Source organism: Miniopterus natalensis, chromosome 15 (assembly GCF_054644295.1).
Source record: "Miniopterus natalensis isolate mMinNat1 chromosome 15, mMinNat1.hap1, whole genome shotgun sequence".
NCBI lineage: Eukaryota > Metazoa > Chordata > Mammalia > Chiroptera > Miniopteridae > Miniopterus > Miniopterus natalensis.
Window position 1 is genome coordinate 23,560,355 of NC_142095.1, and position 13,188 is coordinate 23,573,542.

General features: G+C 52.9%; 1 protein-coding gene across 1 annotated transcript in view; it reads left to right on the top strand.

Annotated features, from left to right (window-relative positions):
- Positions 1-1,133: 1,133 nt before the first annotated feature.
- Positions 1,134-13,188, top strand: part of BFSP2 (beaded filament structural protein 2) — a 43,344-nt gene continuing 31,289 nt past the window's right edge. Inside the window, exon 1 of the mRNA XM_016224312.2 lies at positions 1,134-1,616. Within this exon, the coding sequence (XP_016079798.2) occupies positions 1,134-1,616 (483 nt within the window). The remainder of the gene's footprint in view (positions 1,617-13,188) is intronic.

Below are 13,188 nucleotides of genomic sequence, written 5' to 3' on the forward strand. Positions count from 1 at the left end.
TAATCATATGACCAACAGTGACACTTACAAAGTACCTTCCGTGTCATCTCAAAAGGTCAACTTAGAAGAAAAGAAAAGTGGTGGGTCCTAATCGGCCAGGAAGAGCACGTAGAATATTCCAGTAGGCAACCAGGGTCTTTGACTCCTCCTGGGTGACCTTGGGTAGATACCCTGCTCTCCGTGGTGGGAGGCAGAGGGGGCCTAGATAGGCCACTGGGTTCGGAGTCAGAAGAGGCCTCCCCATCGCAGCGCTGCCGCTTTCTGGACAGGGGGCCCTCTCTCTCTGTTTTACTAATTTGGGGCAGATGGGAAAGCAGATGTATAGGGAACAGCTAGAGAGTAATAGGTGCCCAGCATGTGAGGGCCTGAATTTGCCCAGGGCCCCTTGTTGAATGCATTAGAAAGTTAGAGCCCGGGGCAGTGCATGGAAAGTAAGGCACGGAGAGGTGAAGTCATGTGGCCAAAGCCACACAGCTGATGAATGGCAGTTTTCTCAGGAAAAAAGACGCTTGGGAGGGACCTGAAGCTGCTGCCCGGACTGAGGGAGGGTAAAGGAAGCAACGGGCTTGGTTTGTTTTTCTTCAGACCCTGGGGCTGCCTCCCACCATGGCTGCTTCACATGTTTCAATCCTCTGTTACCTGTCCGAACACGACACATTCACACAGTCACACACACAGCACACGTAAGGTGTTCTGCCCTGGGAACACCTGAGTCCTGGCTCAGCCACTCACTCCACTTGTGACCTGAGCCTCAGTTTACTCATCTGTGAAAGGGGCTGCTTGATGCCTGCCTTGCCCTCTCTTAGGTAGTGAAATATACAAACCCAGGTGAGCCACCTCCACAGCCTGCAGGGTTCCAGCCTCCACCAACAGCAGCAGGAAAACCTGGGAGGTCGGGCGCATGACCCTGCAGAGAATGTGCGAGAGCCTCTCTGCACGCGGCCCTGGACGGGGCCAATTCTCTTTCAGCTCAGCGAATGATGGAAATTCATGGAAAACAGCAGACAAAGCAGCCCTGGGGACAGGGGAGCTTCCAGAGAGGCTCGTGACAGGGCCATAGGGACACCGGGGCTGGAAAGCAAAAGCCGCTGGACTCTGCAAACCCACTAGGCACAGTGCAGGCGGCAGGGGTGATGAGCTCAAGGCGGGTGGTGGTGGATGTGCCCACAGGCGCCAGCAGTCCCCTCCAGAGGCACAGGGCATCCCTCAGGGGAACGCAGTCATCGCCCTCCCTGGATAGCCCCCCAGCCTCCAGGACCAGTGCCACTGGTGGCCTCATCCAAGCTCCCAGGGTCTATGTAGGGATGACCCCCAGTGGGTACACAGGAGGCCTGGGTGCCCGCGTGAGCCGCCGAGCCTTGGGCATCAGCAGTGTCTTTCTGCAGAGCCTATGGAGCTCAGGCCTGGCCACAGCACCTGCTCCGGGCCTGGAGCGGGACCTTGATGCCGTTGAAGACCTGGGGGCCTGCCTGGTGGAATACATGGCCAAGGTGCATGCCCTGGAGCAAGTCTGCCAGGATCTGGAGGCACAACTGCGAATGCACCTGGAGAGCAAGGCTGGGCGCTCAGAGAGCTGGGGCACCCTCAGGGCCGCCTGGACCAGCAGCTGCCAGCAGGTGAGTGCCCGGGCTGTGCCCAAGGGCTTTGCGAAGGGTCGGGAGGCGATGCTGACGGCTGCCTGCTGCACCATCTCTGGGAGGTCGGGGCAGAGGAGTGAGTGGTCTGAGGCCAGAGAAACTGACCATAACCCCTTCTACTTTCATACTTAAAATACTAATGACAGTAATAACAGCGATAACAACTACCATCAACAGAAGCATACTAGGGGCCGGGCCCACGAGGGTCCCCTCCAAGCACTGCCATTTCTAAGGCTCACAGCAGTGCTGCACAGCGGCTGATTCACTGATCGCATTGTTCAGATGAGAAAACAGGCACAAAGGGAATTATTTGGCCACGATCATGCAGCGAGTAGGGGGCTGGAACTGAGATTTGAACCTGATTTTTTCTGGCTCCAAAGTTTGCATTTGTCCCATTACCTCGGGGTGCCCCTGTAACCTTTGTGTTAAGAGGATTTTCACAGCCATCATCAAGTGGAACAACATCAAGTGGAGGGAGCATTAAAACAATGAATGAGTGAAGGTGTGTTCCTATACCCATGTGTAATCACACTGTCCAGTAGAAATAGGAGCTACATAGGTAATTTATAAGTTTCTATTACTTACGCACAGTAAAAAACAAAACAAAACAGGTGAAGTTAATTGTGTTAAAATATATTTAACATTATATTTTAAATGTGATTTCAACATGTAAGTAATATAAAGTTGTAATGAGATGATTTATCTTCAAATAGATCTTTCTGCAGTGATGGAGATGTCCTGTATCCACACTGTCCATCCTGGTAGCCACCAGCCCCATGTGGCTACTGAGCGCTCGAAATGTGGCTAATGTGACTGGGGAATTTAATTTTTTTTGGTCACTTTAAGTAGCCACGTGGGGCTGGTGGCTATCTAATGGACAGGGCAGGACTCAGAGGCTTCATCTCTCTCCCCTGCTTAGTCAGGACCTGCTCTCCGGGGTGATTTCTGCAGCTCTCAGCTCATTTGTCATGTCTGGCCTACAGCCTGTGCTGCTCACACCGGGACTGCAGCCAGCATCTCACATCTCATCTGTCTCTTTGTGGGTGGCTGCCCTCTCTCCTCCCCCGGCCCCACCCCATCCTGGCCTTGGGATCCCTCTGAGCTAAGTCAGCCTCTCCCCCAGCCAGGAACCGCCAGCTCAGACCCTAGCTCCCTGGGGCCCGTCACGCAGCCCCCAGGGCGAGGTCACCAGCCAGCCGTCGTCTGTGTGTGGTTGGGTGATGCTGAGCAGACACACTCGGGCTTCCCATGTGCCCCTGCCGCCTCACGTTTCACCCCGGGATGCTTCTCCTCCGCGGTCAGCCAGTGCCCAGCTGACAGCAGGTGCCCGTGACATACAGCCCGCCCTCTCTGCTTTGCCTGGGGCTGCTGATCTGCGCCGCTCGCATCCCGCTGAGCTGAGGGGGAGCCCCCTTAGGGCAGCCTGGGCCTTAAAGCCGCCAAGTCTAAGGCAGCCACCCCTCCAAGACTCCCTGCAACATCGTGATGCCAAACACGCGTCAGGTGAACCACTAGACACAAGATGCCGATATTTCAGCATCTGCAGGACAATCTGCTGTCACAGAATTTCCACGAGCCTCTTGCCCACCCGTGGTCCGGCTCCCTACAGAGTAGCCCTGAGGTTCAGTGCTCTTGGGGGTCTTCTGCCCTCCATGGGTTGGAGCAGCCAGTCTGTAGAAAGGAAGATGCCTGACTGCTTCCCCTCCCTTGGCCAGGACGTGGGATATCAGTCCAGGGGCTGGTGCGATGGGTAACCCAGAAGCTGATGGACCGTGCAGTGCCCCAAATGGCGGGGCAGGACCCCCAGGTGCCTATAAGGGTTACACTTGCCCCTTGAGTGTCCCTGTGCCCGAGGGAGTGCGAGATTAAATAGCAAAATTACCATGACAGGTAGAGAGAAAAACCATGGAAGACAGGATAAAGCTTTATAGTTTAATAGCTTGAAAGGTATACTTTTTTTTTTTTCTCTGCTTGTGGAACAAGGAGCTCTGCCTTTTTATTTTACACTGGGACCTACAAGTTCTGTAACCAGTCTTGACATTCCTTTTCGATTGCAAACCTCTCTCTCCCTGCTCCTCAGCTGACTTAGCGCCTCTCAGCCACTTCTCCTGCTAAGCAGTGAAAATAGACCGGAAAATTCCCAGGTGGTGGCCCAGAGGCTACAGAGGACACGGGCACCTGCCATCACTGGGGTAGAGGGTGGCCCTTCCCTCTGCAGCTTTGCCGAGTGCTCCTGACTTTTCTTGCCGAGTACAGGCCAAACACAAGGTTGAAATTAGGCAGCTGCCCGGCCTCAGAGCTGCAGAGAGAAGGGCTGGGGGGGGGCAGAGAGGTGCAGCTCAGCGGCCACACAACACGAGCTGCGAGCCAGGGCCGGAGACGGTCACTGCCTGGGGAAGGGAAAGCAACACCGGGGCCTAGGTTTCCACCGAAATTAGTGGGCTCCATGGGAGACAACAGCACTTTATACCTCCGGCAGCAAAGGCTATCAGCTGGGGAAAGGAGAAAGCAAAATGACTGAAAGGCAAGGGGATTAGAACTTAAATGGGCCAGGTTTAAAATGGGACTGCTGCTCACAGCCCCTTGCAGAGAGAGCCCATACCCTGGGGACTTGCCTGTTTGGGGAAACTGCTAGAAACTGAGGCAATCTAGGTCAGGGCCAGGTTTCTCTCCCCACAGAACCTGTGGTCCTAGCAGGGTTGTTTGTTTCTGTTTTTAAAGAAATAAGAACTAATCGCTCTCCACTGAATAAAAACACAGGCTACAGGGTCACTGTTCACATTTCAGGACCGGGTGTCCCTGAAAGAGGGAGGGAGGAAGAACCATGAGCTCTTTCAGAATCTGCAAAAGCCTGAATACATTTACCCAACAACAACCACTCTACTTGTTTTTTAATAAATGCAATTCATCTGGTCAGAGCAGGCCAGTCAGACAGTTATTTAGCCAAGCTTTAAGGAACACTAAAGTATCATTAGAGATATAACTACGCAGAGAAACATATATTCAGGAGAATTTCTCTTAGAGAGAGGGGTATATAAGATGGGAAGAGATATTGGAGTAGGAAGGGGGAGGGGGCATGAGGCTGCTCCCAAGGGTCTTGGCCAAGTAATAAAGGTGGTCACTAAAGGGCTTTCTAAGAAAGCCCTTTTTATTTCTGGGGGCTCTTGTTTTGCTATGTAGGGTGTCTGGCGGGGAGCAGAATTGCTAAAGAAAATAGGGGAGAGAGTGAGCCCTGTTTCTTGGGGCCTCTCTGTGCTCTTCCTCAATACTGGGCTCAGCCACTCTTAAATCTCTCATGGTCTCTAAAGTGTGAGGTCCTTGTTGAAGAATGGGGGACAGGGGAGTAAGTCTAGATGATAAAAGATAGGGGGATATGCTGCAAAGATTGGGGATTTTGAAGCCTGTGAGCCCTCGGTTCTTTTTAAGTATTATGGAAGGATCTCCAGGATACTGTGGAGTTAAAAAGCAAGGTGGGGGAGTGTGTCTATCATTCTACCCTTTTATCTAAAAAAGGGAAGGGTTATTAATATATACATACATGTTTGCTTATCGTTGAAAACTAGAATGGAAAATAAAATGTCAAAACAAACTATAAATGTTTTTAAATGACCATGTACAGGAGAAGGGAGGGCACAGACACTAGAATTCTGTTATCTTGTTATATGGAGATGACTTTGGAACCATGCAAATATCTTACAGAATTACAAAGAAAATTAACTCTTAAAAAGCAAACCCTAAAAGTTCAAAAAGAAAAGGAAACAAATGAATCCAACTATGTATCAAATTGATGGTATAATCACACAGAGAAGAATATTCCGACTGACTTCTTAAACTACAGTAATTTGTATGTCCCTAGAGAGGATACAAGAGTAACTACAAAAGAATCTTAAATCAGTGTCACTAGTCCCATTGCTGGTGGTAGTGTTGGTGCTGTGAGCCTGACACTGGTGTGTGTGTGTGTGTGTGTGTGTGTACATGTGAGTGTGTTCTGTGGGATAAAGAAAAAGAGTAATTATGTACGTGTCGCTGAGGACAGACTTTTAGTGTGGGTGAAAGGAGATACCGCTGTAAGACTAATAAAGTTTTGTGACAATTTTTCTAAATTGGAATTGAAAATAAATATATACCTATGTCCTAGCTCTGGCCAGTGAAAAGACCTAGAAATAATAGCCAACCCAGCAACAATGAGCATTTTTAGCCCAGATTTTGGTTTCTAACTACCTTCTTTCACTACAAAAAAGAAACAAAAAAACAACCAAAACATACAAACAAAAACAGAGGCTTCTTAGAGAAATGGCTGAATCCAGGTTTGGTGGCAGGAAATGTACAAGATGAGCCAGGACAGATTGTATTCAGCCTACTGCAGTAAGGGAGAGAGATCTCAGTGTAGAACTGTGCTCCATCCAGTCCTCAGAACCAGGCGCTTTTTAAACACGGGGTGTGCTCAAAAAAAATTACGTAGGCGGTTAAGGGGGTGGTGTGGTTTATGCGGCTAGGCCATCTGTGTTGGCTAATCGGTGCCCATCCAAGGGAAAAACACACTTCTCATATCTTTATGACAGCAGTAAATTGGAGCTAGCCTCAGGCACTCTCTCCCTCTGGGGAGCATGCCCCATGCCTTTCCCTTCCCCTCCTTCTCCCCCACAGACGTGCATCTCCCAAACTCCAAGGGACCCCATGAGACTTGCAACCAGGGGAGCAATGGGCAGCAGCAGCTCATCCTGGGCTAATCCTCTGAACCTGTCTCTAAGGTCCCGCCCCCTTTTTTTTAATATGTTTTTATTGATTTCAGAGAGAGGAAGAGACAGGGAGAGGGAGATGGAAACATCAGTGATGCCTGACACCCGGGATGCGCCCTGAGGGGGATGGAACAGCGAGCTCCTGGTCTATAGGAGGTCGCTCAGCCACTGAGCCACGCCCGGCCCGGCTCCCGGGTCCCCTTTCCAATGACTTCCCAGTGGACTAAAGCAGCCCTGCCTGGGCTCTCCTGCTGCTGCTATGCTAAGCCCTTCCTTGTTTCACTGCCCCCAGCTTTAATAAATGTACCCTCAAAGTAAAAAAAAATTAAAAATGTTAGAATCTGCTCTCCCACAGGAACTGGGCACAAGGGCATCTATCTCCACAGGGGCTTGCATGTCACAGACATGGCTCCCAGTCCTTGAAGAAACATTCTGGGTTACAGGAGGCTTATATCTCAAAGAGGCAGAGAAAGGATTTACAGCTCCAAGTTTCCTGAAGTGATTGCCTAAGAAAAGGGACGTCAGGGGCCCCTTGTCAGGTTTTGACTGTAATCAACAGTAAATTCTTTGGGCAGCTTGAGCTTTCTCAGGCAGGTATCGTAAGGGGCAGGGGCTGGGCTGATGGAAGCCAGGCCAGAGTTTAATCAGGTCCCCAAGTGGGCGGGGGGCCTGAATGGCGTCGTTTATGCCAAGAGTTTTGTGGTTCTCACCACCGAGCGGCCAAGCTGTCCCTGGTCACTGCCCATCCCCCTCACCTCTCTGTCCCGAGAGCCTGGCACAGAGCATGTCTCCGCTCACCAAGGGCGGCAACAAATGAACCCAAAACCGACGGGCTCTGCTTTCAATCGGAACTGAAGTTAGGGCCCGAGAGCTTCTTTAACATCCCCGCTTCCCTCATATCTCAGAAATGGGACCCTGGGAACAACCCGAAGGTCCCATAGCGCCGAACAGCGTCGCAGACTCCCGGCTGCTGTAACAAAAGACCAAGGAAGCTCCTTAGATCCCGATGCGGAACTGGCGCCAATATATACTTTAGAGTAAAAAGACAGGCTGCGAAAATGTGCTCTGCTACGATTTGTGTTGTTTGAAAACAAAGGAGGGAGGGCGGGCTGATTCCCTGGAAGCATGGCAGGGTGGCAAGGGGTGGGGGCCATCGCCCAGTGGGAGGGCCGGGTGACAGGACCGGCAGGAGCAGGCTGGCTTTGAGCTGTACATAGATTTTTTTGCACTGTTAAGATGTTTTACCTTTTTTTAAAAATGAAGCAATAAATAAAATTCCTGCCAGCAACTTGTAACACAGGGGTGGGCAGGGGCTGGTGTTCCAGGGAGGCCCAGGGAAGGTGAAGACCCCGCAGCCTCACAGAAGCAACTGAACCTTTCTACTGAGAGGGGAGAACACTCGTTCAACAGCCTCATCTCAAAAAAACACACCAATGGGCCTGGCCGGTGTGGCTCAGTGGTTGAGCGTCGACCCATGCGCCAAGAGGCTGCTGGTTCTACTCCCAGTCAGGGTGCCTGATGCCCAGGTCTCAGGCTAGAGCTCCAGGAGGGGCGTGCAGCAGGCAGCCAACTGACGTTTCTCTCTCTCCCTCCCCCTTCCTCTCTCTCTAAAAAGAAATCACTAAAAACATTTTCTTAATTTAAAAAAAATAATAATTTGAATATCCCTCTAAGGGAGCAATAGGAAAGGCCTAATGTGCGATACTCTCCAGAACTCAATTAAAACGTAATCCAGGTGGCTGGTGGGAGCGTCTGGACCAACTTGGTTGCTCTTTACGGGGAATTATTGAGAGAGCGGCTGAGCCAAGCAGAGCGTTCGCCCGCCCGGCGGCCCCCAGGGGGTCCTGCTGATCCACAAAGTGAAGGACTCAATTTGGGAAAATGAAACCTGGTTTATCGTCCGCCGAGCTGCAGAAAGCACAGAAAGACTCATTTATCTGGTTGTAAAGGAGCTCGCAGCCCGGCTGTCACAAATGCATTCTTCAGCAGAGAGGAGTGAGTTCAGCGGGTACAGGAAGGTGATGAAGAGTGGAAAACTCCGTTCCCGAAGCTGACCTGCTGTTAGGAAACAACTGGCAATTTTTATTTATTTATTTCAAGGGCCAGTGAGTAATCATCGAAATAAGTCTTAGGAGAAATACCGCAACATGGAGAAAGAAATAAAGGTAGACTCGGGGCAAAGTTATACAGGAGGCAAAGTACCCTGCCTGATTTCTAACTGCCCACACCTGCCAGCCCACCCCAGCACCTGTCCCCTCCCCCAGGCCCCCAGCCCCGGCCCCCCTTCTGGCCGGGCTGCCCAGAGCTTCCAGGAGTCATCCTGGCCTTGAATTGTGCCACATCTTCATCACCTCCATTGCACCCCTCCAGGTCAGCCTGTCCCTCAGGGCTGCTCCTGGCCAACTCTGAGGAGGAAGGTTATCTGATAAATGAATGTATTACTCCTTACAGGCACCCTCATGACTCCCCAGAGCCTCCGTGTGTTTAGCTGCACAGTGAAGGTGAAAGCGGCTTCCTCCTGGGTCATTGGGAGGGTAAATGAGACGGGAGAGTGACGCTCCTGGGGCATCTCCCAGTTCACTGAGTGTGGCTCCTACCCCTGTCCCTGTCCCTAAGGAGCGCTACCTGCAAAGGGAATTGCTCCTGGCAGGATTTCTGACCACCTGTAGGTGCCTAGGAGCGGCCGGGGCCCCCAGGGCGGAGTCTGCCCCCCAAGGCCAGCCCTGCCTGACACTGACTTCAGTGGGCAGCCCTGGGCAGACTCCTGAATTCTTGGGGTGTTTGCCCAGATCTCAGCCACACCCCAGGAGAGGCACAAATGCTCGGGGGTTCTACGGCCCCCCCTCCAGTGTCCCCTGGCAAAGTCGCGTCCCTTGATAATAAGACTAGTGAAGATAAAACCCCCGCACTTCCACTATGACCTGTAGACCTTGAGGTGGAGCTTTAACCGGAGGCTTTACTCCTGTCTCATTTGATCCTGTCAGCAATGTTTGCGTCACCCAGGAAGGTGGGGCTATGCCCACTGCATTAGTCTGCTAGGGCTGCCATGAAAAAGTGTCACAGACTGAGCGGCTCCAACAACAGAAATTTATTTTCTCACAGTCCTGGCGGCGAGAGGCCTGAGATGGAGATGTCAGCAGGGTCCCTGCGGCCGAGGCCTCTCTGGGCTTGTGGGTGGCTGCCTCCTCCCAGTGTCTTCACACCTTCTTCCCTTTCGACATCTGTGTCCAAACTTCCTCCTCTTACAAGGACACCCCTGTGGCATCATTTTAACGGAATGACCTCTTTAAAGGCCCGCCTCCAAACACAGTCACATTCTGTGATGCTGGGGGTTAGGACTTCAACACAGGGATTGAGGGGGACACAGCTCAGCCCATAACACTCATTTTATAGACAAAGAAACTGAGGCCCACAGAGATTAAGTTCCTTGTTGAGTTAGTGCCCCATCCAGGACCAGTTCAGCATTGTGTGAACCCCCAAATATTGTTTAAAGCCTCCTGCTACACTCACTGTAAGACCAGTGCCAGTCCTGCCTCAAAGCCCAGCCCCAAAGGGCGGGTGGGTTTGCGTCGACTGTGAGCGCCCCCGTTTGATGGAGTTAGATCAGCAGAGCCTGTCTCTGTGAGGGATTTAAACTCTGCCACGTGCCTCCTTTGTCTCCTCTCCACCTCTTTTAATGTGGAGGAAACTGTCAGAAGTAGTGATTGATCCTCACCGAGCTTCCTGTCACTGGAACCGACTGCGACACAGGAGGCTGGCGGCTTCCGGCTTGTCAGGCGGCTCAGGACTGAGGCTTCAATGTTTAACAGCGTGGCAGCCCCCCAGGGGTTTCGATTTTCCTTTCTCAGTGATTTTAATGCTCGGAAAAATGTGCTGAGTGGTTGGCCCTGGAGGCAGAATGTCGTTATCTGAGCAGCGTTTAGGAGCCCCCAGAGGTGCGCCCCTCCACCGCGGGAGGTGGGCACCTGAGAGGCGGGAGGAGACCTCCTTCTCCTAAAACACACGCCAAGTCAGTCCTTGCCAGGGGCTTCTGGGCTGGGATCCGTGTCCCCGGCAGGGTGACCTGACACCTCCCACCATCATCTAGTAGGAGGTGAGAGGCCAAGGCCCGTGGGAGGGGTCCCCAGTGCCAACCCCCACGCGTCCTGGGTCTGCGGCTGGGGCGTGCGCCTGTTGAAGCCGGCAGACCACCCGATGGGCAGACAAAATCAGGTTTATTCACCTGCTGTCGCCAGGGAGGAACACATTCCGAAAACAAGAGCCATCTCAGGGACAGGGAGTTAGGAGGGCTTCTTAGGAGGTCTGGGCCTGTGCTGGGCGATTCGGGGAGAAGTTTAAGGGCAAGTCCTGTTCTGTGTTTGGTGCCGTCGGGAACTTGGGGCAGTTCAATGATCGGGTGTCTGACAGTTTATCCAAGAGCCAGGGGAACGGAGCAGGCACGAAGCCGCCAGTGTGGACAGCAGTCCCGCGTCACTGCACCGGCTGGCCCGGGAGTGGTGATTTTTGTGGTTGCAGAGTGTCCTTGCCTCTCTGTTCAGATGTGGTCGCAGGGTGGTCTTGTCTCTGTCTCTGCCCAGGAGGGTCACAGAGCGACCTGTCTGGCTGCCGCTGACGCTCCGTGAGCGTTGGTGCCGGTGAAGCCGTGACCTTCCTGCTCCTGCCGCGGCGTCAGGGCTGTGACCTTTCCTCCTGGGCCGCCGCCTGCCCAGCGTGGGAGGGAGCCTGTGGAGACAGAGCTGACGCGTGAGGGCCTCCCGCCCCACGCACAGCACGCAGGACCCTCGAGGCTGGGGACAGAGGGGTGGTTCCTTGGCCTGGGCACATGGTTCAACCCATAATGGTAGCTCTTGGTTTTTTCACATTAGAGTCCTGATTTGCCACATTTTGTCCTTTTTCCTCAAATCTCACTCTGCAAGGTTCCAGACAACCAGTATTTCGGCACCTAGTCCACCTCGCCCTGGCTTCCCTTTGCACTTGAAATCAGATCCCAAATCCTATCACAAAGGAGTTCACAAAGGACAGCCGTGGGCCCGGGAGCCCGGGGCAATACTGTTCACAGAGACACAGCCAGTGTCGCTGAGGGGCTGCGTGACCGTGGACAGGTCACACCACCTCTTTCAACTTCAGTTTCCTCGGCTGTTAGCTAAGAGATTGGATCAACCTGACGTCTCCCTGCAGACGTGTAGGGAATGGCCAGGTTCCCTTTCATCACTCTGCGAGCAGCTGGTCCCGTCACCTTTGTCTTCACAGTCGCAGGCTGCCTTCCCTTGGGCTGCTGGCTGCCAGTGAGCCCCGGTGACTCTCCCTCGCGCTCCTGCTCTGTGAAACAAGGGGGTGGACCCCTCTGACCTCCGGGCCTCGGGCCAGAGGCCTCTCTGTCACTGCTCCTCATTGTCTCGGAGCAGTGATGGAGCCTAAAGAAAAGAAAGAGCCCTCCAGTGAGCCCAGGGCCCTCGCCCTTTGTGGCTCCCTGGTTTGCTGGCCGTCACTGGAATGGTCAGTAGTGCGGCCACCTCCCCCATTTCCAAGGGTCAGGTGGTGGCCTGTGCCCCAATATTGATGAAGCAGCACAACCACCCTCCCCTGCCCCGGCGCCCCCCACACTCACACACCTGCAGAATATATCCCAGGTCTTGCCAAACGACAATCGACAATGAGGGGAGAAATCGGCTAGACAGGGGTTTACTGAGACAGAGCAAAGCCTTTTTGTGATCCAAGATCACAAAAGCCCAGATTAAACTAAACCAACAAACAGCTGGAATCGCCAACTGGAATAGTACCCAGCCTCGTGCCTGACCTACAGCTGGCCCCTAAAGTGAGCCTCCTTTCCGGTTCTCCGCACACTGTCACCATAACTTCGATCACCAACCGCAGTCACTCTGGGCCCGCCCTTCGTGTTGCAGTGAGACTCCCCCAGAGCAGGGTGTAGCCTGATCCTGGCTTTGCATTGACCAACCTTGTGACCTAAAACGAATTCCTGAACCTCTCTGAATTTCAAAGTTCTCATCTGTGAAATTATAATACTGTAATAATATTTACTCAGTGCCAGTTTAATTGGGAATGAAATCAAATAACTCACTCAGAGTACATAGCCTTGCGCCTGGCCTTGGTAAGCACCCAGCACACTGTGGCAGTCATTTCTGTCATTGTTCGTAGTAATGAGAAGGACAGTAATTACTTGGGTTGCATGGCCCTCCTGCTACCACCTGCCCAGCCAAATCTGCAGTGCCCCCGGGAGAAGGACGTAGCATTTGCGCAGGGACAATAAGGGATGGGCCCTTGGTACCTCAGAAGCAGCCCACTTTGTGGCGGAAATCCAAGAGTGGCCTCCAAGCCAAACCGGAAGGCAGGGGACACCCTGGGGAGTGGGAGAGTCCCGGCTGCTGCCTCTGACCTGGTTCTCTTGGCAAGTGGCGCCACCTTCTGGCTGCTCTGGGGACTGTCTAGCACCCCCTAGTCACCCAGCTGCAAAATGCTATTTGTGTCAAGCTCTGGGTGCCTGTAATTATCCCTTCACTGCGGAAGCCACCCCGATCCTGAGGGGCCAGCCACACAATTCACGCAGCCCTGCAGTCGCTGTGTTCGTGTCAGAATGTCCACGACAGCCCCCAATTTCCTGAGGATTATAAATCAACCATAAAATTTCACTTCGCCCTGAGACTGCATGTACTAGCCGGCAAGCCTGCTCCTACTCTCTCGGGCTTCCAGTTGTGACGGGAGAAACCATCCCCTCCTTTCCTCTTTCGGTTGCACTTTCTGTGGCTTTGGGTTTTAGGTCAGAGCTTGAGTGTGGAGTCAGGGTCCTGAGCCCC